Here is a 25,968-nt window from a genome sequence, read left to right as displayed (position 1 = left end):
ATTATTCTTCCAATGCAGGTGAAAATGCACATGGCAGTTCTTGGATCTTTTTAGAAGTCTCTTCCTGATTTATTACAAACTTTCCCTAACCTAATGAGCATACATAATGGACATATCTTGTTAGGTATATCCTTCCAAAACTACTCAAAAGATTTGTACATGATGTGACTAAAAAATTGAGTGAGCTGTCCTGTACACTGGAAATTAATAAGTTACTTTGAAGATATGTGCATTGTTAGGTGACATTCTAAAGGCTATAGAAGACATTGATGAAAACTAGTTAAAAACTGGTAACATCTAGAAAGCTTGAAGAGAAGGGTACAAGCAGTATACCTTTCAGTTAGACATTAATGACTCAGGTGTTCTCAATGGTAATAGAAAAGGTACTGCATTAGACACATCACCACCCTTTTTAAGCTTTTAGATCCATCTTAATTTCTTTCTAAAGCAAATTAGCGGTATTAGGTCCATCACATTTGTTTTTGCACTACTGTTCCGTACGTACCCTTGGGCTCTAAGCTCACTAGAAATATTAAAACTAAAAGTCACTCATTGACTGTTGAGATTAAAAACAAAAAAAAACTTGCCAGTGTTTTGTGTCTGTATTTCTTCGGTTGGTTTCCACTTTTTACTTTGATTCAGTGATTATTTAGTATGGGGCAGAGCAATTCATAAACTCTTAGTTACAAAGTCTGCTTGTAAAAGTATCAATACCTGAAGTAGGCTATTTTACATGTTTTCTCCCAAGTTTTCTGGAGAATATCCCTATTCTTCTCCTTGTGCATAAAATAAGCATACCTTTTGGTTGCAAGTGATCAATAATATGCTTATTTAAGAAGCTATTTTTATCACTTAGTTTCTTAAAAATAAAATAAATTAAATAAAAAAAAAAAAAAATCAACAAATAATTAACAGGACCAGAAACTGGAATTTAACTCTTCTATTATAACTAGCAATTAATACAAATAACACTCCCATACAGCAGAAGTTTGTCACAGCTAAATAAAAGAGAGACTTGGGCCCAAGAAGAAGCTAGAAAGTAGAGTGAAGGATTTCTGCAAAGCATGCATTTCTAAAATACATAACCATGTGTTATTTTTGTTCCTGTTTCTTTATCTGTCAAGGACTGAAACTATTCACCCACTTCACCGCCAGACAAGTACTTCCAACTCAGATGAACAAATTCACTCTTCATGTAAGTAACTCATCCAATTTACCAAGACATTATCTTGTCCCTTGTAGATACAAATATTATAAACAGAACCGGTCAGACAAATAACATCCCACATAAATGATTCATGTACTAAACACACAAAAAATTAGAAAAAAATTTATTCTATGAATAAAATGCCTGGGCTGCATACATCTGTAAACAGTTCAAACTAAAGCCAAAATCTGAACACATTGTCCAAAGTCATTGGAATGTAAATCAGTTACAAATAATCCTGCAGTTCACTGCATGTTTGTCTAACATTTCTAAAAAAAATACAAAACGTTAAACTTACAGAACAATTTAAATGAAATTATATTTCTGACAAGCATAACATTCAGTTTCCAGAATGACTATGCTAATATTTAATTTACATGCACTCTCTATAGGTAAATGATTCCACAGATACTGACCTATACAGATAGATGTTACAGACACCCTCTACCTTACTCTACAAACTACACAGTAATTAGTATATTAGTCCTAATTTTGATCCACACTGCATGCTTTAGCAAAAATCTTGATGTGAAATATTTTGTTTCATACTATGCTGATATTAAACATGATTATTCTGCCTTAAACTATTCCATTTTCAATTTAAAAATTGAAAGGTCACTTTTAAAGCAAACACTCTTGATTCAGAATTCAACCAACAGTAATAAAATAATATTTAAGTGTTTTTAATTACTTTTAAATTCCTAATGAATGAAGGGGAAAGGAAGAGGGATGAGTATTTTCTCATAAATCTTATCATATATAAAATAAAGTGCGTAACTTTAAGTGAAATATTCATGCCTAGCAAAAATGGTTTCAATGACACAAGTTCCGAACCAGGTCTTTCAATACCTATTTTTCTGCTGCAAATGTGAGATCCATTTAAATGTATATTGCTTCTGTAAACAGCCATATTTATAATACGAACACATATAAACACACAATATGGGCTACGTACTTACAGGTTAAGAGTATCTGTAGTCAAATCAATTAATCTGGATTCACATCTCTGTGTCTGAGAGCAAATTAGACTCCTTCATTGCTACTGGCCTGCTCACTGAATATTTAACCTTTTTAAAATGGCTTTAAAATGTTATGGGTCATAATGGCATTTTCTTAACAGCTACTTTAATTTACTTTACATGTGTGGACACTACATTGTATTCACTAATGCTGAAAAAAAAAATCATGCTTTTTTGTTGTAGCATTTTATCTTAGAAAAAAAGCCAAAATAGGGTGTTATAAAATATCTATGACTATTTCTTTTCATTAATTTCTAATTCAACTTTCAGTGGAGCAAGTGTTTGTTGGAGAAAGGACACAATCAAGAACAGTGCTACTATGTTCACTATTAACATCAGCAAAAGCCAGGTGTCACAAGGACAATAACCAGGTTGCTGCAAAGCTGTTAGACCCTCTTTTCAGACTGCAGAATAGATTAGCATGAGAATTGGTACTGTGCCCATGCCTAGTGCATTCATTTTGTTTTTCTGTTTTTAAAGACTTTGAAATTACTAAGAGAAATATTTACTGAAAAATAGTGTTATGATTTCCAATGGCAGCCGCATTATTCTTTCCTGCTACACTTGATTGTACTCTGAAATTATTTTTATGAGTATGAATAAATATATAAACAACACTTTTATAACAATCCCCCCTACTAAAAAAATTGGGACTAGGGGATAAATATACATATATATTATATAAATATACATACAAGTTTGTGTGTGTGTATATATATATATATTTAATCTTGCTACCATCTCATGGTTGAGCTGCACTTCTAAAGGACAAGGAATTAGTCTTTTTGCCTTGGGTGGGCTATAATTTCCCTGTTTTTACATATGTTTCTGATCTATGAGCAACAGACCGATTCACTGCTCCCTTTCCACAAGACAGACAGTTCCATTTGTGCCAGCATAACACATCTGTAGTCCACTGCCACTTTCCTAAATATCAAGTAAATTGTTATTTGGATCCCCTAATTTTACTATACAACTATATTTTAGTGCTCATAAAGCAATTCCATTGTCTTGATGATATCATCTCTGCATTTTTTTCTGAGTGTACATGCCCCAAACTATATATTTTTTCTTTTTAATGAGATTTTAACATCACCTTTTATGGGATAATATGGGATAAACTCTACCCTGTCTACAAACAAATTGTTTCTGGTGTTTGTTGCAGCTAGCAGAATAAGGTTCAGCCCAGCATATTCAGCAACATAATTTGATGTGTTGTATTCTGTTAGGGATAATCAGCATGAAAACAACAGGACCTTACTAAATTCATTTCTTATGAGTTTTGACTTGTTTACATCAAGAATGTTGATTTTACAGTTTAAAGCATGCATGGTTCATACATGCATTTCTGCTTAGTGAATAAAGTGTTAATGTTGGTTGCTTGTGTAATATTTTGAAAGCTGTACAATGTAATACATCTTTACAATTTCATACGTTTAAGGAGCTGTCTCAAAGTACGCAAACAAAGCAGAATTATCTCTGCTCTTACTAGGAAATCACATCTGTGAAACATCTGATTCAATGCTTATCTTTGAGTAGTTGCTTATGACAGAGGTCACTGTATGTTTTCTAATGTTTTTAAAACTTCAGTTAAGTTAAAGTTCATTAAATGAAAAGATCACTAGGAAGAAATGTTAAGACAGATTTCTTAACCCATATACTCAAGGGGAGAAAAAAAGTAGCCACCATTTATCACTGCTTGAAGCAGGACAGATTTCTCAGACAAAGAAAATCTGGAAAGCAATCACAGTTTAGCAATTTCCTGGTGCCTTTCATCTAAACACCATGTAATACTAAATAAACATTAATGAATTAAGTTGCTTAATGTATCTACAAAGTAAGTACTGTAAAGAAGTGTACTTACTTTTTTGGCAGATGTCCTAGTACCTTAAAGTTGCCTGATCATAAAATGATCCAGAGCAATAATTGTGAGACATCAAGAAAAAGTTACACATATTTTCATAATCTACAGAGTGTTTTGTGAGAAGCTAGGCAGAAAACACTCTCAAGATACTGATGGTAGACCAATTTTAAATGTATATAGTTTCTTGATTAAAAGAAAAAGTCAAATTTTAAGAGGAATTTTAAGAGGTTTATTTTTAAAATCCACTTTATTCTTTATCTTGTTATCTATTGGTAAAATCTCCTTTTGTCACCTCCAAGAGCCCTTGAAAGCCCTTTTTCACATCTTTAGATTTGCAAGACTAGTTAAAAAAACAATGTGGAAATTCAAGTTACAATTCTCTATTCTGATTATTTAACATATTTATGCAAGATTTTTTTTAAAGTAATAGCTTGAATATTGAAAACATATCTGGATATACTCACTTCCAGTTCTTGGAATGCTTGGAAAAGAAGCATTTTAGGATCAACGTGTAATGATCCTAAATCTTATGTGGATACTTTCTTACTGATGAAGTGCATTTAATTTCTTGAAGATTTTTCTAGAATTCTTTCAATTTCTTTAGGAAATGTCAGTACGTGCAAATAAAATAAAAGTTGTCTGCAATTATGTATTATATAATGCAGCACATCATTATATAGCTTTAAAATGTCCTCTAACATCATTATAAATCAATATTTGGAAAAAAAAAAAATGTTTTTTCCTCCCCAGATAACCAGTTATATATTTTCATAATTCTATTAGAAGATCACAAAAATTAAGAACTGGACTCAGACTGTAACATCCCATTCATTTCAAAGTATATACTTGCTGCATTCAGGATCATTTTTCTTCTAAAAACAAATGCCTCAAAGTAACGCATTTCTCAAAAAAAAATGCAAAATTTACTAACTGCAGAAAAATGTCAGCAATAAAACATTATTGGAAACATTTAAAAAATTAGCACCAAATCCTTGGCTTTGTTATCTCAATTCAATTCTACTAAACATGACAACAACATTTTGTTAGATTGCAATGATACTCTCTTGACATGTCTCGGTACATCAAGAAAATTTGAGAAAAATTACCTCTGCAAGCCACTGAAATAAATTTGCATGAACCACATATTCATGGTTTTAAAATAAATAAGTCATAAATAACAATAGGACTAAAACTAAATACAATTGAATATGTATTATCTTATTGTATGTGTGTTATTTTTATTGTTTTTCAAAGGATAACTTGCTTTCAGGTTTTTGGCTCACATTTATACAAAGCTCTCTTCCATATTTGTGCATAACAGGAAGGAATCCACAAGTCTGGGCTTTACTAGCTGCTGAAAATCTGAATCTTCAAGTCCATCAGGACTCATAACTGCTAGTCTTCGTAAGGCTGCCTACAGAAAAAAAAAAAAAAAAAAAAAAAAAAAAAAAAAAAAAAGGAATATTGTTAAGCTTTGACAAAGTCTGCATTGCAGGAACTCATTGGAACAAATTTCAAATAATAGCCAGGACTAAAAACTAAAACAACTCAGGTTTACTCTCACAATTTCACCAAATCTCTCACTAGTGTCTTCATTGGTCAGATGAACCTCCGCTCAAAATCAGCTATTAAATGACAATTCTTTCTAAGCACATTACTCTCAGACACGAGCAGCAAGAACAGCTTGGCATTAAAGGAAAGAACACATGGGCAACAGCTAGAGCACTTCTATTGTAAATGTATCTCTGATTTGCTGCATGTCTGTCACTCCCTCTGTATCTCAATTCTATTCTCAGCTTTTGTCTTAATTTCTGTCTGACTCAGAAAGTGTCTGCCATTGGAGTTTTATGCAATGCCCATAAACAGATCTTTTAGACAGAAGTATAGTATAAAGAAGGCATTTGGGATCCGTTTGGAAACAAGTAAAACTGCCAGTTGTTAGGATTATGAAACTGCATAATACAAATTACTTTGATAATACTGTTGTGTTTAACCTCTCCCTTTCTAAGACATTACTTGTTTTTCTCAACAGAATAAATTACAGCTACATACCTTCTAGCAACCTAACGCTACAGATGCAAATGAAAAGCAAGCTAGTTTTCTTCAAGAATAAAAACTGTCTTCAAACTAGTAAGGTCAGATAGTTGTGATCAGCAATCCTTTCACTGTTTATCAATGCTACATTAACAGAAGAGTTAATCACCTGCTTCAAAGTACACAAAAAGTAAACAACTAAGCCAAAAACACTAAAAAGTACAAGCATTTGGACCTCAGTGATGATGTATATGAGCCTAAGGCAGTATATTTGTCTCAAGCACAACATTTTTGCCATGTTTTTCAGAAAAGTGCCATTGTGCAGTTGCTAAACTATCCAGAGAAATGCTGAGATGGACAGGCAGGTAACATCTCAATCAATAGATATGAATTCAGGGAATGTGCAGCACTAACTCAGTGAGACAGGGCAACAGAAAAGTCAGTCTTGTTTGCTGCCATCACTCTGTGGCCTCTGCTCAAGCCATACAAGATAAACCTGTCTTTTCAGCACACATGCAGAATAACCACAGTATTTCTTACGATCACTTTCAAACCCTCTTCATCATGAATGAGTCCTGCTTAAATGAACAAAAACTTCTCCTATACACATACAAAGCAAGGTAGGTCATTATAGCTTTGATTAACACCAATATTTACTTTGGCACTACAATAACATTATTATAATAAATAAGTAAATAAATAAATAAAACAATGTCAAGCAATATTCTTCACCCATGTCCCCAGAGCACTTTCCTCTTGCAGTATACTACATGAAATTACTCAACTACAGCAGTGGGCTGGGGCTCATAGTCTACACAGTATAGGGCCAGCAACTAGGATTCTTCTCCTAAGCAGAGACAGTGTTAACCTTCCATTGGCCACTCCTTGGCTAAGCTCTATGTTGTCTTAGAGACTCAAATAGGAAAAAAAAATAGACTGTAGTGAAAGCAAATCTCCATTACTCTCTTTGGATATTTTATTTATTTATTTGCATACATATACATCTGTATGTGTGCACGCACACACAGAAAGGGCTACTACCTCTGTGATTCAAGGCTCATTTCGGCAAAGATAACATCATCAGAGAATGGAATTTAACAATTATTGAAGCTTTAAATTACAAAGTTGAGTGCTCAACAATATGAAGTTGAAGATGTTTTTCACATGTTCGCCTAAAACTTCAATTAGAGGAAGAATAACTGAGACTGTACAGGATTATACTTAAGGGGAAAAGCAGGAGGCCCTGGCATGAATTTAAAACATTTTTGCAATACTTATGCATTTTGAAGTCTAAAGCGCTGGATTTTATGCATTTTTCAGGATAAGCACAATAAAAATGTACCTACCAGACATGCCACTAAAACAGAATCACTGTTATTTCTTTCAGTTGGTGATCGGCAAAGTTTAATTAGGCGAGGAATACCTGCATGCACAAAAGAATATTGAGATAAGCTATTCAGAAACACAAACTAGTTATCTGAGATAAAAGGATAAAAGGACTTTAACAAAAAGTATAATATTTACATTCCTTACCAAATATTACCTCTAATGCCAAGATGATGTACAAATACTTAAGAGACTTTCCATGAAGCTAGCACTTCACAATTAATACTTGTAAATTGTAAACAAAGATATGCATTGTTTTTAACCTCTGTTGCTCTTTCAGAATTAAAATCATTATTCCATTCCTTCCCCATCTATCCTCCCACATGCCTTTAAAAAACTCTGGCCCAAAGAACATGTTGCCTCCCAGTAGATTCAGCACATCTGAACCTGCTTGGGTGCAAGTTTTCTGTTCATTGATGGATACTGCACAAGTAACCATCAATGGTTTAAGTAAAGGAATGCGGGAGGTAGCATGGTTAGTTGTCACAGTCTGATACACCTATGCATTGAGTGGAAGCTGCATCTCAGGCTCCTTTAGGAAATGAACCAGAGGTTCATTTAGAAGAACCTCCTAACCCTCTGAACAGATTTTATAGGGAGCCTATTCCACAAACTGTACCAAGTGAGGCTAAAAAATAAAAAGAGCTCCTCTTTGACAGTTCTTCCCTCGTTTTCAGTCTCATTAAGCTAGTGAGACATCCTTACAGCTGAGTTTTACAGCTGCATCTGCCACTTCAGGATCTCGGCTGAGTCGTGCCAGTGTAACCGCAGATTTCTGTTGGACTCGCTCACAAGCAGCAACTTCTGCTGTATTTCCTGAAGATGACTTTTCAAAGAGCATTTCCATTAAAAGTTGAATACCTAGAAGGATGTAAGAGCCATTGTTAGCCTCTTTCAAATATAAAAAAAATAAAATAAATCCAAAAAAGTAAAGAGAAAAAGCAAGTTAGGTAAATAGAATTACTGCCTGCATAGTACATGAAGAATGCATAACTGTGGGCTCCAGCTTTGCCATCAGTATTTAGGCACATCTAATCTGTGTGAAGTTTGTTTTCACTAAGAAGCTACAGAATAGTTACTATTTTACACTGGCTATAAAAAAATATTTGTGAAACAAAATGATTTCTTTATTTGCTTCTAAACTAACCTAAAGGTAATCATTAACCTAAAAAGCAGTAAGAACATATTTCAGGTTTCTATGTGATGTTTGAATTAAAGGGAAATAAAAGTTTTGTGGTTTTTTTTTTTGTTGTTGTTGTTTGTTTGTTTGTTTGTTTACAGTTCACGTATTTTTAAGCAAATCTTTAAAAGCTTCTGTCTCAAACTATTTAAAGTAATCTGCATTCTAAAAACCCCCTGATGAGGGAAACGATGAAGTTCTGCTTCTTGAAGTTTACTATGACTATTCTTCATTTCAGAGGAGACAATGTCACCCAGTCACCCATATCATATTTTTTTTAATCAATTTATGATTGCCTGTAGGAATTGACATTCTTATTGCAGTAGGACAAGACCAGATGAGACTGCACTGATTTATATTTTCTAAATTATTTTAAATGTAAGGACAATTATGTGCTATTAAACTCCATATGCCATTAGGCATTCAGATTACTTTAGGTAGCATCTGAGGATTTTAACAGTTGGAACATTTGCATAAACAATTAAGCGAATTAGCACCAGAATGACGCAGCTAGATAATAATCAATTGCCTTCCAAAAAAAAATAATCAAAATTGGGAAGAAAACCCATCGAGACTCTAAGATTTGAAGACCGCTCTCAGTAGCACATACGTAAACCTGGCTTCTGACCAGCATCTAATTATTATAGTGTTAGTCAGACACAGAAGCTTTTATACACAAGAAGAGTGCCAACCCTTCTAGAAAGCCTGGGGGCAAATGCTTCTGTGTGGACTTGCATGAAGTGTATACGCAAACTTTGCTTTATCTCATACATACTTCCATTAATTAAATGTTTCACTGAGGGAGGATGGAACAGAACACCTCTGTTTTCTTTTGGGAAGAACAGGTTCTTTGGCACTGTATACTTCTTTTTTATTTTGGTCCAAGTCATGCTTACAGCTCACCAGTGGTGTGAGTGCACACAGATCCAATGCAATCTGTGATGAATATTCAACAACTTGCCCAAATAGTTCCACAGTTATTTGCACACGTTAACAGCAATGTCCTGGTCCTACAAAGCACAGCATGCTTGGCTGTCTTTTTATGATCTTTCTGCACTTGTGGGAACATGATCAAACAGCTGTCAACAAAGCAGTTTATGTTGTGCTCAAGGAAATAGATCCTCAAACTACATGATCAACTTGTTAACTAAAAAGGAGTGCAAAAGTTTCCAGGACATTATCTGGATTCTGGGTGCTAACAACAGAAAGTCAGAAAAAAATATAACTTGAACAGAAATCACCAACGGGGTGTTTTCTACCCAATCTGATAATTACAAATACCTACAGACCTGAGGAAGTCAGGGTCTTATCAAGAGTTTCTGGGAAAGACTCCAGGGAGGAGTCTCATGCACCTGCACCAAGAAGTCCAGAAGCACCCACCCAACCTCTAGGAACACGGAGAGCATGACAGAAAACAGCATATGGACCCAAATGACCCCTCTCCAGGACTGGCCCTCCACTCCCATGGAACAAAGACATTGTGTAAGAAACCTACATGCTAACTTACCTGTCTTCTCCCCCTTACTGCATTATTTTCTACATGGGACAGGGAGGTCATGTAATTTGTACAATTGCACACATCTGTGATGGAAGTGCTTTGGTAACAAAATATATTCAACCTCCACATTTTCATTTAGTCTCAAATAGCAATACATTTTCACACGTAAATACACCTTAGCAAGGACATCAGATGCACACTACCTCTGTGCACACATGGATTCCATCTATCAAATAATCCTTACCAGTTGTACTTGTATGCGCAGAACTCAAATTTTCCATTGAAATATGGAAATAATAAAGAACTAAATCCAATATTACATACCATTGACTATTTCAAGACCCACTTCTATATGGATGCTGAAACCCATCTTCACAAGATTCAAATAGATCCAAACTCAAAACCACTCCTACACAAACATTAATTAAAAGACTACGGAAGGGATATGCCTAGAATAGAAAAGGTAATATATGTGAAGCTTCACAATAATTGAATGTCTCCCACTGACAGGGGTGAAGAAAAAAGCTTACAATATTGCTTGGCCATGAATTTGTTGGTAAGTGTATTAATAAGGCAGATATGTCGTCCACAGAATTATTAACCTAACTGGTCAGACTTCTGGTGGGTCCATAACACCTAGTTCTTTTCAATATCATGAATCTCTCCTAGTATGATATTTAAAGGACTGGGGGGTGGGGGGCAACTGCTGTTCAGTAATAAAACCAATACATTTGTACCTCTGAATACCTGTAAACAAAGGAACAGAAACTATACATGGCTCTGTATCAGATGATATCTTCCAATGTGTAAGAATTGATACCTTACACAGTGTAATTATAAGAATAAAAATGTTGAAACACTTCCGTACTACCTTGCGTTGTGCATCTACAAATAAACAGCATGCACATACATGCAGAATCAGCAATGTGGCCTTACATGCAAAGTCTTCTAAACCAGTGGTAAATTATTTCAGTTACACAGAACTCTCCCAAGGACTCATTCTGCACCCTGCAGCAATATGCAACATCCAACAGAGACAAGATTCAAAGTGAAGTGTTATTAGTGAAGTCTTTCTCCTTTACCTTGTAAATAATCCTTTCCTTTCAAACATTCTCCACAAACACACATAAAATGTAATTCAGCCAAAATACATACCATTTCCTTGAATGATTTCTGAAGCACATTGGTCCAAGACAGACATGTTTGCCATTATTGTTACCACCTGTTTTTAAAAAGAGAAGGAAACACTAAGTATGGTGTTACATTCACAAATACTAACTAAATAGCATTGTGATTTATAAAATTAGTATGGCAGGAATATGGAAAAAAATAAATAAATAAATAAAAAATAAAAATTAAAAGCGTTCTTGTAGGAGAACAGGCTATTCCCACCTCTGGTTTCTCAGGGGTCTCTTACGTAAGGCTGACAACAAGACAACAAGAAAAATAATGTTTCATTTTCTCACACTCCTATACTCATGCAGAGATGCAGAGAAGTATGTTAGAGCATTCTATGCAGCAGAAAAATTGTTTCAGTGGTCAAATCAGAAGAAGATAAGCATTTATAAAAAAAATAAAAATAGGAGTTCTACAAAGAATTCAGCCAAGAGCTGCCCGTACTCAGGAGCCAGCCCTGCAGTCCCATTCCAGCACAGACAATGCTCACAGGACAGGTTAAGGACTAGCACATACCATACGTTCAGTACCGGTACATTACTGCTACCTATCTACTTCAGGGTTTGGCTTAAACTTTGAGGAACACTCACAAAAGATCTGAAGATTTCAGCCATAATTCACATGATTATTTAAGGAATATTTTTCAGTCTTAAAATCTTATTAACATGCACAGAGATTATGTGCATTAGAGCACTGTCCCAGACAGAGCTGGTCCTCAGAGTCTGTTTACATGTTTCCTGAGCTAAGATCAAAATTAGGTTTTGCACCAAGAGAAGCACATTGTGAAATCACAATTTATGGAATTTTTTATCCAAAATAGTATTAACTGTTTTCAAGATTAGGTGCAATACAGCTTGCTTTAAGTGATACAGCAGCCACTGACAGAGCCTGGATCATTTAGACCTGTTGGCTTGCAGTAGTTCCCTTCACTGATATTGTATAGTTTCTTTCATAAATCCTGCACAATAGTCTTTTATACTTTAGTCTTCAAATAAATCACTTCCTACATGCGAATACATCTCATTACTAACAGCACATGTGAGAGACCAAATAATAAATGTGACATATCATTATAACGCAAAGCAGAAATAATATTTTTCCTTAAAATGTTACTATTTTCTAGTTGAGAAATACTGATCAGCCTCAAAAATAATGATCAATTTGAGAACTGGTTACGACTTAACTGTATAGCACTTGCTCACAAACAAGCAAACTTCTTAGACAGATGTAAGTAGATCAAATCACAGTTCTGATCTCACTTTGCCATTTTAATAACAAGGATGACTCATTTTCAATGATGTGACATAAAGGTCTTCCACTTTCGAAGTCAGTGTTACAGTGTCATCTCTCTGAATAAATATATGTACTTAGGATGCAAATGAGTTGCTGAAACTCTAAAGAGTGACAGGTAGAAATATGGTAACTCAGTCTATGTCTATGTATTTATTCCATATTAATTATTAACACTGTTTCAGGCAGAGTGTATATGTTTTCTCATTCTAAATTATATCCTGTTAATGAAAATTACTTCCTCTATGCAGAATATGTACCTCATGTGGCTCTCTAAGCCACAGATGAAGAATTCAATTAACCACAATTTGAATATGTGCCAATTATTCCACCGCTTCAAGTTATTTTGTCTAATAAGTATTTTCATATATAAAAATATTTTGTGTATATCTTTTGACACCAAAAATTATTTGAGTGATGGTTACATTTATACTTCAGACTCCTTTGTGTTGATTACATGGCCCCTTTATTTTTCAATGTATTTATGAACTAGTCTAAAGGTTTTTTATGTAGCCTTGTCCAGAAAGGTAAAGGTAAGACCCTTCTTATCAATAACATCCAGGTTTTACCTAAATTGCTTTTTAACACCTTAGGATTCTAAAGGCAGTTAAACTATAGATTAACATACTTCATATGGATAGATTTTCTTTTCCCAAAATGTCACATTTTCCTATGACGTAAACAAGGTAAACATGAAATAGCATAACATAAACACATAAGAGGCAAGCTGAATAGAGCTGACTTAAGATTTTATTTCTCCTATATTTGCCTATTTTAGAATTCACTATATATGCAGCTTACATGAAAATTTCCTCTGTAATAGAGACCAGAGTTCAAGGAAGTTTAATTCCTTGATGAACTCTCTAGGGGAAAACAAACTTGTATGTAGACTCATTTTGCTTTGAAGAGCAACACTTCTTTGAGCACTGGTATTAATGAAGCAAGATTTCCTTTGGATTTAGAGCTGATTGCAAACCATAAACAGAACTTTTCCAGCGGCATCTCTCCCAGTGTAGATTCTTTTTGTCTAATGATGCTTAGGCTCATGCTGCAGTCTCTATCTAAGCCTTTCTTTTCCCATTATCTGTCCCCAAATTCCAAAAACCCTTAGGCAAGTGTCTCAAGCAAACAAACAAACAAACAAAACTGTGAAGCCCTGATAAACTGTTAAACCAGTTCAGATGTTATTGTAAAACATGGAGCATACAAAGATAAAAGTTATTGCCATGGGGAAAATGGACGAAAATTACTAGAAAAAAAAAAAATGTTGATAGTGAAAGAAGTGAAAGAATTTAGAAAGAATTTTTAATTATTTAAGAATTAAAATAAAATGAAAATATTTAACATGGGAACTCTAGTATTCTACTGCAATATTCTATATCAATTTAATTATTTTTTAAAGAAATATCTTGAACAAGACTACTCTCCAAGATTATAAATGACTGGTACCTGTGCTGGTTTAGGATTCTTGGAATTTCTCTGGATTCCTAAGCCACGCAATGACCTTCTAGGCAGCTTAAAGTACAAAAAAGAGGTTGTCCTTGACAACAGCACACACAACCTCTGATCATCTGTTGTTGTGATGACACCAGGGAGAAACTGTATTCTGAAGCCTGCAAATTACACTAACCCTAGCAATATACTGAAATATGAAGTCTGTAAATTATTTTTTTCCAGAAAACAAACAAACAATATTGCTTCATCATATGTGGATTGTTTTTAATGTAATACTTGATCTCATAATCTATTGTCAATATGTATGATATGTCCTGGAGCTAGGTCCTGATCCTTGCATCTCTGTTATCTGTACTAATATTGCAGATCTCTCCAATAGACTAACCCAAGCTAAGTCCATATTCTGGTCTCTGTTGTCCAGACTGATCAAAAATTTGAGGTTTTTCTCTAATGGCAGGAAGAGTTTTGATAACCCCGGTGACTGCAGCTTTCTCTGCAGAACTGGTAGCCCTAAAACCATGGGCAGATGCTAGTTGCAGAGTCAGGGGTCTCAGAGTCTAGATCTCTATTGGATGCACTAAGGAATGATGCAGAATTCAGCCTTCCAATTCATGGGGTGCATAGGAAAAGAATTGTAAAAAATAAGTTAATAAAAGAAATAAAAATCCATAAGCCTTGTTCTGTGGTTAGATGTGCCATCAACATGACAACATTAAGTATAGGAGGAGAAGGAGAAACTCTAGCCGAAAAATTCACTTGTTGCTAAACTATTTAAGAATATTCCCATATGGAAAGATAAACATTTTTCTGATGCTGCTTGGAGAAGGTAAAATGACTGACCATACAATTCAGATCTTTCCACTTTGTCACTAGTTTAAAACTATGTCTGTTATACTGTGCCTGAAACCACTGGTCTGTCTTTCTTTCACTCTATGCTATATTATAAGGTAAAGAAAACACTGAGGACAGTTTTGGAGGAGCTGAAAAGTAAAAATATATTGTTGCATGTTGAGAGAGTGAATTCAGATACACAGATCCCATGCAGAGCAAAATAAGTAGTAGTCTACATCCAGATTTATGTTCATCTAAACTTCCGGAAGTTTTTAAAACTCTAATTGATTTCCACTGGAGAGCTTGCTTCTCTGTAAAGCAAAATACATAACTTTTACAAAGGAATACTCAGGATACAAGCAGAAAAGCAAATTTGTCTACAAAGGAGCATTACAACACCCAAGCTGACTTCCTGTGTTCACAAGATCTTTCTTTCATTTATGAGACTACTTATCTGCGTAAGATATATTTAACTCAGTATCATTTTTAAGCAAGACTTTGTCTTGATATGATGATATAGAAAATGCAGAACCTGCCATTTCCCTTAATATTTTTCTCCCTGTATTGGTTGTAACTGCTTAGTTTTAATTTTAATATTTGTTTCTTCTTGTTCTTTTTTTGGTTTGGTTTGGTTTCGTGGCTCTTTTTCATTCTTTCTTTGTCACATCAAGAGCTTAGCTTATTTACGTGAGTTCAGTGTCTAGCAAGTTATCTCTTAATCTTTATGGTAAATTGCACTGTGTGAGCTCTTCAGTTCTTAATTTTTCTTAGTAATAAATTGCCTAATTGTCATGTACCACAACATGAAAGCTGAATAATTCCAGTCAGTATTACATGATATGCACTACTAAAAACAACCAGTAGAACAGGCCTCTGAGGTTTATCCCTGTATTCACCACCCAGCTGTTAATATGTGCTATGCACTGCCCACCTAAAGCATGTCACAGTGAGAAGTAAAACACAAAATGCTAGGCAGAGAATTGTCAGAAATGTTTCTATTTTAGCACGTCGAGAAGAGGCACCAAATTATCAAAATCTTAAAATGCACCTACTCCCATTAGGATTAGCATGATTTTTCACAAGGTTAAACTGAGAATAATGAGATCATTTTCAGAATTTAAAAACTATACCTAAAATTAAGAGCATTGAAAATTCACCTTTAAACCATATGCTAGTGAAATAATTATAGACGTTTTTGTTATTTTTGAATTTAGCAAGGGGGCTCCCATCTAGATCCATGGAAGTGTTCTCTATTTAATAAATAAATACATTTAAAAATAATGGAGATTTCAGACTTTCAAAAGTCAGTTAGCCTCACAGTTGCCCTGGAAATTAAAAACCTGACTAAAATTCACTATTTCTATAAGCAGAATAAGTAAGCAGATAATAAACGCAGGCACACCCCTCTGCAGTGACAATGTTATCCATTATTATAATTGGCAGTGTTAATGTCATTGGTTACTCCAATAAAGAAAATCTACTTTTATCATTTGAAAAGCGTTTTTAGTTCCACATGGTTTCCGTCCACACACTGAGTTTATGAACAGTGAACCTCCCTTTTCATTTCTGTCATTGAGGTTGCACTGAGCTTTAGGACTTACAGATCAAGAGTGGGAGAAATTTGAGAAACTATGGTTAAGAACCTGTAAAATAGTGTTTTTCAAAACCTCTCAAACCTCCATTCAAGTCAGCTTGGAGATTCTCCTGCTTAAATAATGTAACAACTAACATCATACAACACTTGTCTTTCTAAACAAGTAATTGTGACTACTGTTCACTAACCAGTAAAGAAAGGTACTGGTCATTTCTTGCAGAAGTGAAAACAAACTCAAAAATGCTTTGTTATAAACTCAGATACACTGAGAACATAAATCTCAAATGCTTTAGGTAATAAAGATTTTTGAACCTAAAAACCACAAAGAAACAGAAGGCTTCTTTACTGCTTGAGATAACCTACCATGAACAGGAGATTTAAGATGATCTTCAAATGTTTCTTATTAGTGTGAAGCCAGCTATTCAGGAAGAAAAATGCAGTAGGATTTGGAAGATGAAAGCACACATTTCAGGCTGTTAAAGGGCCAATATCTTCCACATTTGAGGTTTACTTACCTCATTTAGGGCAAGAATGGATATCTGGAAAGGTGGAAGGTGTGATTATCACCATTAGTGATACTAAAAGCACACTGTTCAGTAAGAATCCCAACATAAACCAAAAGACACAAGATCAAAATGAGAATTACCAAATCCTTTAAAAAAGTAGCAAAATAGATTAATATAGAATTGCTAATCCTCTTAGTTAATTATGCCTTTAAGGCTGATCCATTTGTTGCTAATTAATTTTTGCTACATATTATATGTGTACTTGGTAATTCATTTGAATTAATGATACAAGAGTAAATCAGATCGTGTCAGCAAAGTTACAGATACCTATCTTCAGGAAGAAAGGTGCATCTGACAACGAATCAGAAGCAAGACAGTCTTTGTTTCTGAATGTAAATTAAAACAGTATTTCTGATTCAATATTTGCCCATGAAGAGACAGCAAAAGAGTATATGCAGCATGGGACAACTTACAGTCATTACATAAAGCCTAGTTAACCTTTTGGGATACTACTGAAGGAAAAACTTTGATAGTCTGTAGGAAATTTCTCTGGGAATATAGGTATGATATAGCCAAGATATAGCCTTGTCTGTGGATTAAAATTCGTCTTTCTTCCTGGATAAAATAGGGGACAAAATACTTAGACAAACAGGGTCTTTCTGCCACCTGATTGGAAGAAGCAAACATCTCCATAAAATAAAAATAACAGTTAGAGACAGCATCTGCTGGCAAAGTTCAGGTCTACTCTGAGACTGTGTCAGGGAACCATAGTCTCGGAACGCTGAGGTAGAGCATCAGAGGCTAAAACTAAAGGAATCTTCCCCTTTGGCATGAAGGATGTCTTTACTAGATTTTTATTTACTTTACTTCATACCGCTGACTAAAAAAAGCTAAGTAGGCAGAATAAACATATTCTCACGTATTTTGTTTTAAAGAAGCACACTGGAAATGCATCCTGCATTTTGGTCACATGGTGAATGGGCACGTACCACAGACCAGGTCATATGGCAGGAGTCAGAGGCTGTTTGAAGTCTACTGTCTCATTTTGTGATGAAAACAAGACAAAAGCAGCAAAATGCACACAACCATCTCTGACTCGTAGCTCTATGATCAGTACAGCTTGCTGCAGTCCTCTTTATAGTTTTTGCAGTAAATAGCACCAGTCTAATTGTACTGTGAACCTGGCAGGCAAGGACAGAAAATAAAAACTGCAATGAATCGTGCTGACATAGCATGTTTCCTCCAGAGAGGCTTTACAGTGAGCAAGTGTACTGTCTGCCCAACTTTACAGATGATTAAACAGAAATGCTGAGAAGTTAAATTAGTACTCCAAAATCTGAGCAGGGACAATATTAGGAATTGGTCCTAGGAATAAAGCCCTAGGCACACTAAGTGAGGAAAGAATAGCAAAGAGTTCTTCAGCTGACATGACAATTTTAGGATTTTACTCTTCCAGCTGTTCCCCTTCTTTTCCATAATGATGCATGTTGCCTTATACTGCATCAAGACTAAATCCAAAAGGCAGAATTATAACTAATCAGGCATTTTCTCTCAAAAAGATTTAAAAGATTTAGTGCTGGACCCCTGAAGTGTAACAATCCACAACATTGACCACATAAAAACAGTCAATACACATACTTATTTTTATATACTTAAAATTACTGTATGTGCAAAGACAGAACCAGTTAAAAGGGGGGGGGGGTGGGGGATGGGGGAGGGCCAGACAAGAGGAAAGCAATTAAAGTCTCACATAGAAAATTAACCAGGATATCAGTGATATAATGTCATGGTTAAAGTTCAGGGAAAGGCATGTAACATATTTATTTTGTAACATATCACCTATGTTTCAAGCTATATTCATTGAAAACATGTTTTCTCAATGTGGTCTAGCAAGTAAATACTAGAAAGGATTGCACAATCTTAGTATATAGTTTGCCAACCACAGTTCATGGACAAACCTGATAAAGGCAGATCACCAACCTTTGCTCCTAACCCTGTCACTGGCTGTTTGTGTAACATGCTGTAGGTCACTCAGTCCCAGGGTATCTCATGCATTTATTCTCTGGGAAAGACCAGCTGACGGGTCAGTGGTGGAAGGGATATTCCTGTCCTGATCCAACAGGGAGAGGGAGCTCCCCTTCCAACCTCTTTTTGCTCCTACAATTTCAAAAGCGTAAGTGAGGAGGACTCTTCATCAACTGCCTTCCTCTGTGACCAGCAATAATTTTGTCTCCTACTTCTGTCAGATGTAAGGAAGGTGGGCACCTAACATGGACTGCATGGTTCAAGCTCCATTCTTAACCCATGCTGGCCATGAAAGCCAGCATGTTAGTCCATGCTGGCTTTCAAACATATGGGAAAATTTGGACAGCAATTAAAAAAAAAAAAAAAATGCAGTCAGAAGTTCCAGTCTTAACAAGCAGAAACAAAAACCAGTTGGCAAGGAGTAATAAGTTCCCCAGTATTCAAGAAACTCTGGTTGAGAAGTAGTGCTGTGAGCTACTGTTATTCAGGCAGGGATTTTCAAAAGTCTAAAGGTCCTGTTAATATTTTTCTGTTAAAAAAATTCTTTCACTGGAACCTAGGCAACATTTAAAAATCTGGACTTCTTGATCTTATAGTGACATCTCTCTCTCCTCTCTTTTTGACCCTGCAAGCTTCCATGTGAGAGGAAAAAAGGGGGGAAAAAGGCAACAAAAGGAAATAAATGCCCTGAAAAAATCAGGGATCAGAGAAAAGTATCTGGAACCTAGAAGAATAATATTAAGGGCTTCAAATCTTAACTGAGAGAGAAGATAGCTTCAGAGCCTGCAACATCCCTCAAACACCAGGAAAACCAGAAAGCGTTCAGCAGGGAAAAAAAAAAAAAAAAAAAAAAAAAAGTAACTATTTCCATTTTCTCCTTCCAGTTCAAAAGCCTTTCTCCACCTAAAACTTTTTTGAAAAAAAAAAAAGTCACTTATTTTAGACCTAGAAATAACCACTTTAAAATTGATGTGTTCACTCCACATTAATTCTTTGTCTGCCTGAATAACAGAAGACCAGAAGCTGTTAGACTTTACCTTCACAACTTCACAGGTAAGGTGAGAACGCTAATAACACTGAAGAGACAAGTGGGAATGCAGAGAAAAAAAAATATTATACATAAATATACTGTGCACAAATATATATTTCATATTTTTCTACGTAGAGTCTAAGATGATTGTTAGAATAAAGGAGGCCCAAAATGACAAGAGTTTTGGTTAAAACCCTTCTTCTGACAATGCTTTATTTCCATTGAGACATCTGACTGTATATATTAGACAGGTATAATACTGCATGAATTTAGGTATGAAGCCTTCTGAAAGAATATGTACCTTTCAAGTAAAAGTTTTCCATTATCCAGGAGGAAAAAAAATAAAAAAAAATAAAAGCAAACAAAAAGGTAGCTGCAGTAAGCAAAGAACAAGTGGCAAATTCATATCTATTTTGACCCAAAACTAGAGGCTAAATTGATCTGGAAATCAGAGCTCTATCTGTCAACTCCCATACAAAGTATTTTGTTATAAAACTAAGCAATCCTGATGCAACACTGCCTGTTACAGAAGCAACACGAACTGCTATAAAATTGACAATGATTATCTTCTTTATCAAGGCCAGCCCTCAGTTCTTGTTTTCTTACCTGATCTAATCTAACACTGTCTGGGAAGTGAAAGAGGAAGTCAATCAGTTTTCAGATAGTGAAGATAAGAAAAGTTCGTCATTATTTGTGCACAAAAGCTTTTCAGAAGTCAAAAGACAAATTACTGTTGGAGGAGCCTAAGCAGGAAAATACTTTCTGCAGTCAACAAAGAATTCATCTGACATCCAGCTCCTGAGCAGGATATTATCTATTTATACCATCATGGAGGGTGATAACTAATCAGTGCTAGCTGTCCTTACAAAGGCTGTATGGAAGGGCATATTGCAACTTTAAGATGATATAAAATTGCACAGATGGAAACAAGACTCACTTTTCCTTTCTTGCATATCAACCATCTTTCTCCAATTTTTGGCTTACAATGAGCATGCTTCATTCTATTTTAGCAAATTAAAATTTTCTTAAATCAACAGGAATGCCAAAGGAATAATGTATTTGGAAACATTGGTTGGTTCACTACAGAATGTGTTACTAAATTAAAAATGTGTAACAAAACTAAAGTAGTGCTGTGTTGTTGTTGTTTTTTGTTTGTTTGTTTGTTTTTGTTTTGTTTTGTTTTTCCCTCTAGCTAAAGCTATGTTATCCCCATTGCAACAACTAGGCATGCAGCAAATTAAAATGCAAAATATTCCATAGAAGTATGATAATTGGCAGAACTTGCCCTTTAATATACCACTAAAACAAGTACGCTTTTGAAAGGTGAATAATCTACTCAAATATATACTTGTTCAGGACTTAAAAGGAAGAATTCTCTTAAGGCTGTTGCCTTATCAAAATTGCTTGACTAGCAACTCTGACAGCTCTTAAAGTCAAGACGAGCAGCACTTAAGTTCCACCTGAGCAACTGGTGCTCAGTAACAGAGTGACACACGGGTAGCATTTCACAGTCCCATTGCTGCAGAAATAACAGCTCAAAAGCTAGGAGACAGCTCAGAAACTTACTGTGGCATATCACAGAATCCATCACACCTTCCTGACCTGGCTTTTCATTCTAGGAAGGAATGCAAGGTGTTACTGGGGATAAAATGTTAATTCTTGGAGTGAAGCCATTCTGAAGTCTTCTGTTATTCTAGCTAATGAGATGTCCTGCAACCTGCAAAGCTGCAGAAGGCCTCTAACTAGTCCGTTACCTAACAAAGTCATAAATGTTTCTCTTAAATTCTGCCTTCCTCATGCAAAGAAAAGGCTTGTTATGCTACCCACAGAGCAAATTGCAAACTCACAGCAGAACTAAGATGAGAATGTAAATAAATAAGGAAATCAAAATTATGAGAGTAGAGGAGGGATAACAAAAAAAAAAAAAAAAAAGAAGAATCATGCATAAGAAATAATAAACAACCAAGTCTAAGGCTGAGGTCCTTGTTTGTACCAAAGTATGGTAATTACAGCTTACTTCATTTTTTCATAAATGCTTCTCAGATAGAAAACTGCTCTTAATACAAGCTAAAGCACCTGTGATAACCCTCTAGCTCTCCAATAATGAGTTTCCATGGTCTCTTGTGCCTTGATTTTCATGGCCTGACCTCCTGTAGAGAGGTACACGGAGTTTTTTTTTTGTGGCAGATCCCAAGCCTGCCATTAATTGTTTCCAGAATTGGGAAGGGAATGGGCTTCTGAGGACTGAATTCTGGGCTTTTAGTTGTATTCACAATGTCTCATAAACCAAAGTAGGTTAACAGAACTGACTAGCATTCTCCACCCCTTAGTAGTAGTCACTGAAACTCTCAGATACTCTACTGAGGTGAAATTCATAACTGAGATGCCAAATAAGAAGTGCTTCTCCAAAACATACATGGCATAGCCTGACAGGAGCAAAAGAATTTCCTCTTGTGCATTAGCACAGACCTTTAATGATCTGTCTCTTTACAGGTTAAAAAATAAAAAATAAAAATAAAAATTAAAAAAAAATAAAATAAAATAAAAAAAAAAAAAAAAAACGTGAAAGTGAAAAGGAAACACAAAACTATATCAGCTGCTTTTGCCAAAAGAACTTGCAAACCATTTACCATACAGTTAGGACGTGATTCAAAGCCTACTGACATCAATGGGCTGAGGATCAGATCCTTATTCAGCTCTTGGAGCTAATTCCTCTTAGAACTGAAAATTGTTTATTTAGGTCCCATTCTCTATTCATATCTTAATTATTTCAGAGCTTTGTCCAGCCAAATATTGAATACCTCTAAAAAGAGAGATTCTGCAACATCTCTGTTTCTGTGTCAGCGTTTGGCCATCTTCATGGTGGAAAAAAATACATCCTAGTATCTTAGAAACTTATCAATTAGCTATTATTTTTCTTGAAAAATTACATTTAAAGCTGCCACCATTTTGAATTCTCATAAGCAACATAAACAGATAAAGAAAGAGCAATGTGTCAGAAAGAACCAAAAAAAAGGAAGACAAGAAAGCAAATTAGGTTTGAGTATGTCAAAACAGACACGGAGGTGAAACCAGCTGACTTTTGCACAAATGTGCTCAGACATGATATCTTGCTGAGAAACTGCTCACCTGATCTCGGGAATATGGAGTATCCACTATGCGTTTGTCTGAACATGCTGCTAGAAGAATCTTCATTGCATTTAACTGGAGCAGCATTTCACAAGCCATGGTATCAAAGAAAGTAATATTGGCAAGAGCTGCTGAAGCCAGCAGGAAAACTTCACCAGATGAGGCTTCTTGGCACAGTTCTAGGAATGCAGAGAATAAGATGAATAAAAGTCATCCCTTCATTGCAAAAACATGTTTGTTTCAAAGCAACCATCTGCAATTTTCATTAGTAATCTTAATATCCGACCAAGAATAATTATGACCAAGTTCATAATACGCAAGACAAAAAAAGAAATCATTTTAATTGCAGCATAAATATAGTATATCACATTTTAAGGTGCTTTATAAGTTATTAACATTAGGCAACCTTATTTATGCTTGTGTTTCTGGACACCAAAAGCAGGCAAAGATGGAAAAAATGACCCTAGGCATCAAGTGTTTCCTAAGCATTCATCTAACTAACGAGATGATCTACCTAGTTTATCATTCTACAGAGAACATTCCACTGAATGTTGTTCAACCTGCAACGTCATATAAATAAAATAAAATAGAGGAAGCAGAAATCTGACAATAGGTGAACCATAAGAGAATAATTCTGCCATAAATCCTGATGTTTAGAACAAGGCACACACGTCTCTAAACTTATTCCTTTGTAGTCATCCTGCATATTTTCGAGCTTCAGTAAGAAGTGCTGAAGACACAGCTGTCTTTTAATTCCTTGCACACATGTATTTTAACTAAAATCCGAATCACCTGGCAATTAGATTTCAGCATGTTTTAAAAATTCAACATATTACAGTAATTCAATTGCTGAGCTATAAATATTACAAGGACACTGGTGTGTGATTATTGAAAAAGCTCTCCCAAAGTTACACATGGTCTATTTTTAATGCTCACATATCTTGAGAAGAGTATGTGTTACTAAATTCATGTGGAACTTGAGCACTGAGAATCAGGGAAATTCTCCACCTGCTAATCCCTTACGGTGGGCTATTCAGGTTCTCCTTTGACTGTGGTACGTTGTGATAACCTCTAAAAACAACTTAAGTCAGTTTAGATGCCTCTAGTAGTCTAGCTACAGGAGAATCAGGCACAGCACAGTTAATTTCACCCACTGGATTCAGAGAAGGTTCAAGGCAGAACCTTCAGTATTTATTGCTGGGCAGACTGGTCATTAGAGATAAAAGTGTTTCCTTGACTTTTGCAGCACTATCTCTAGCAATACCCAAGAATGTTTGGGCACATCTCAGATAATTCTTAGCCACTGCAGAATCCTCAAGCAGTAGCTCTAAATTCTTTTCTTATTCCATTAAATAATAATAATAATAACAACATCATGAAAATTGAAGTGCTCTAGTTTAACTGTAATCATTGGTCTCAGTAGAGAAATATCCAGGTAAAATGTAATGATCATGGGAAATCAAACTAAATGACCAAACTGGACTTTCTAGTATGAAGCTCTGAGAAAATCTGAATGGCCAGAGAGAGAACACCTGACTGAAAGCCTCTAGTATTTGAAAGGGATAGAGCACGGTGCTAGAAATAACAGATTCTTCTCTCTAGAAAGTCATGAGAAATTTCATCTTATTTTCATGAAGTATCCTCACTGACAAAAGGTTAAGGAAAAGCTTGCTGTTAACTTTACATTATTTTACCATAGATGAGAGGCCTAGGCAAGGAAGACAGGAACTTCTATTTTCCTGTAACAATATCTATATATTATACTACATTATACTTTTCTTCTGAAGTATCGTACAAATGTAGATGTAGTGATGAGCAACTTTAGAAAACACAACAGCCATAAAGGTTGGCAACTATTAGAAACTCCATTTTAGAGACTAACATGGAACAGGAGGATATTTGGCTAAGTTCCTTCTGTGGCTTTAATGGTTGAATTTCACATGAATATTATTTTTTTTACAGCTATACATAATATTTTTTACTCCAGCCCACGTTCGAGTAAAAGTTAAGTAACTGCAGAATGTCCTGCTTCAGGGTTAAAAATGACCAAGTTCTTCTATCTGTTGAGGAAAAATTCGCAAACATTCTTTTTACAGAATCTTGCTAATGGAAGAATCCTACCCTCAATCTGTTATTTTAACTGGAAAGACTCAAAATTGCATAAAGAACTTACTAACAAGCGCTGTTACAATTTCTTCCATATTTTCTAGAAAGCTGCTGAGATGCTGAGTGAACGTGAGATGTGGAGATGTGATCTGTGCAATTACTGCTGCTGCTTCTGCATGAGTGGCTTCAGAATGGGTGTTATCAGTAAGAATGTCAGTCAGGCACAGTATCCCATCAACCTATGGAGAAACAAGAGGTATAGATTGGAATTACTCCATGAAATACTTTTGCAACCAAATAGGTGTTTAAGTCCTCTTTTCTTGGCTTTGGCTAAACTACTCAGTTCATTTTTAAAATTGACTTAAACCTTGTTGCACTTATTACATAAATTTCAATTTAGCAAATAAAAGTAAGTTCAACATAAAAGTTTGTTGACCAAAAAAAGTCTTGTGTTTCCTTCTCCCATAATGTTTCTACTGAACTGATTTTGGTCAAACAAAAAGTCTCTTCTGATAGAAGTCTCAACTAAAGCACTATTCCAAAAATAAACTCTGATAAGCAAATGTTAACAGCTACTCTGCCAAAGACACATCTACATTCATTCAAGTGTGTCCCATTGTAAGACTCAAGCTTAAGTC

At 35.1% G+C, this 25,968-nt stretch overlaps 1 protein-coding gene across 8 annotated transcripts in view; it reads right to left on the bottom strand.

The window, feature by feature from the left end:
- Positions 1–1,355: 1,355 nt before the first annotated feature.
- INSC (INSC spindle orientation adaptor protein) overlaps positions 1,356–25,968 on the bottom strand; it is a 139,741-nt gene continuing 115,128 nt past the window's right edge. For all 8 annotated transcript variants that reach the window (XM_084521884.1, XM_084521882.1, XM_084521886.1 and 5 more), the window contains 6 exons: positions 25,398–25,569; positions 23,225–23,403; positions 11,344–11,410; positions 8,216–8,371; positions 7,471–7,547; positions 1,356–5,504 (listed from right to left, as the gene is read on the bottom strand). In XM_084521884.1, the coding sequence (XP_084378010.1) occupies positions 5,376–5,504; positions 7,471–7,547; positions 8,216–8,371; positions 11,344–11,410; positions 23,225–23,403; positions 25,398–25,569 (780 nt within the window). In that variant the 3' untranslated portion in view covers positions 1,356–5,375. The remainder of the gene's footprint in view (positions 5,505–7,470; positions 7,548–8,215; positions 8,372–11,343; positions 11,411–23,224; positions 23,404–25,397; positions 25,570–25,968) is intronic.

Source organism: Aythya ferina (assembly GCF_964211825.1).
Source record: "Aythya ferina genome assembly, chromosome: 5".
Taxonomy (NCBI): Eukaryota; Metazoa; Chordata; class Aves; order Anseriformes; family Anatidae; genus Aythya; species Aythya ferina.
This window is presented reverse-complemented; position numbering and strand designations above follow the sequence as displayed.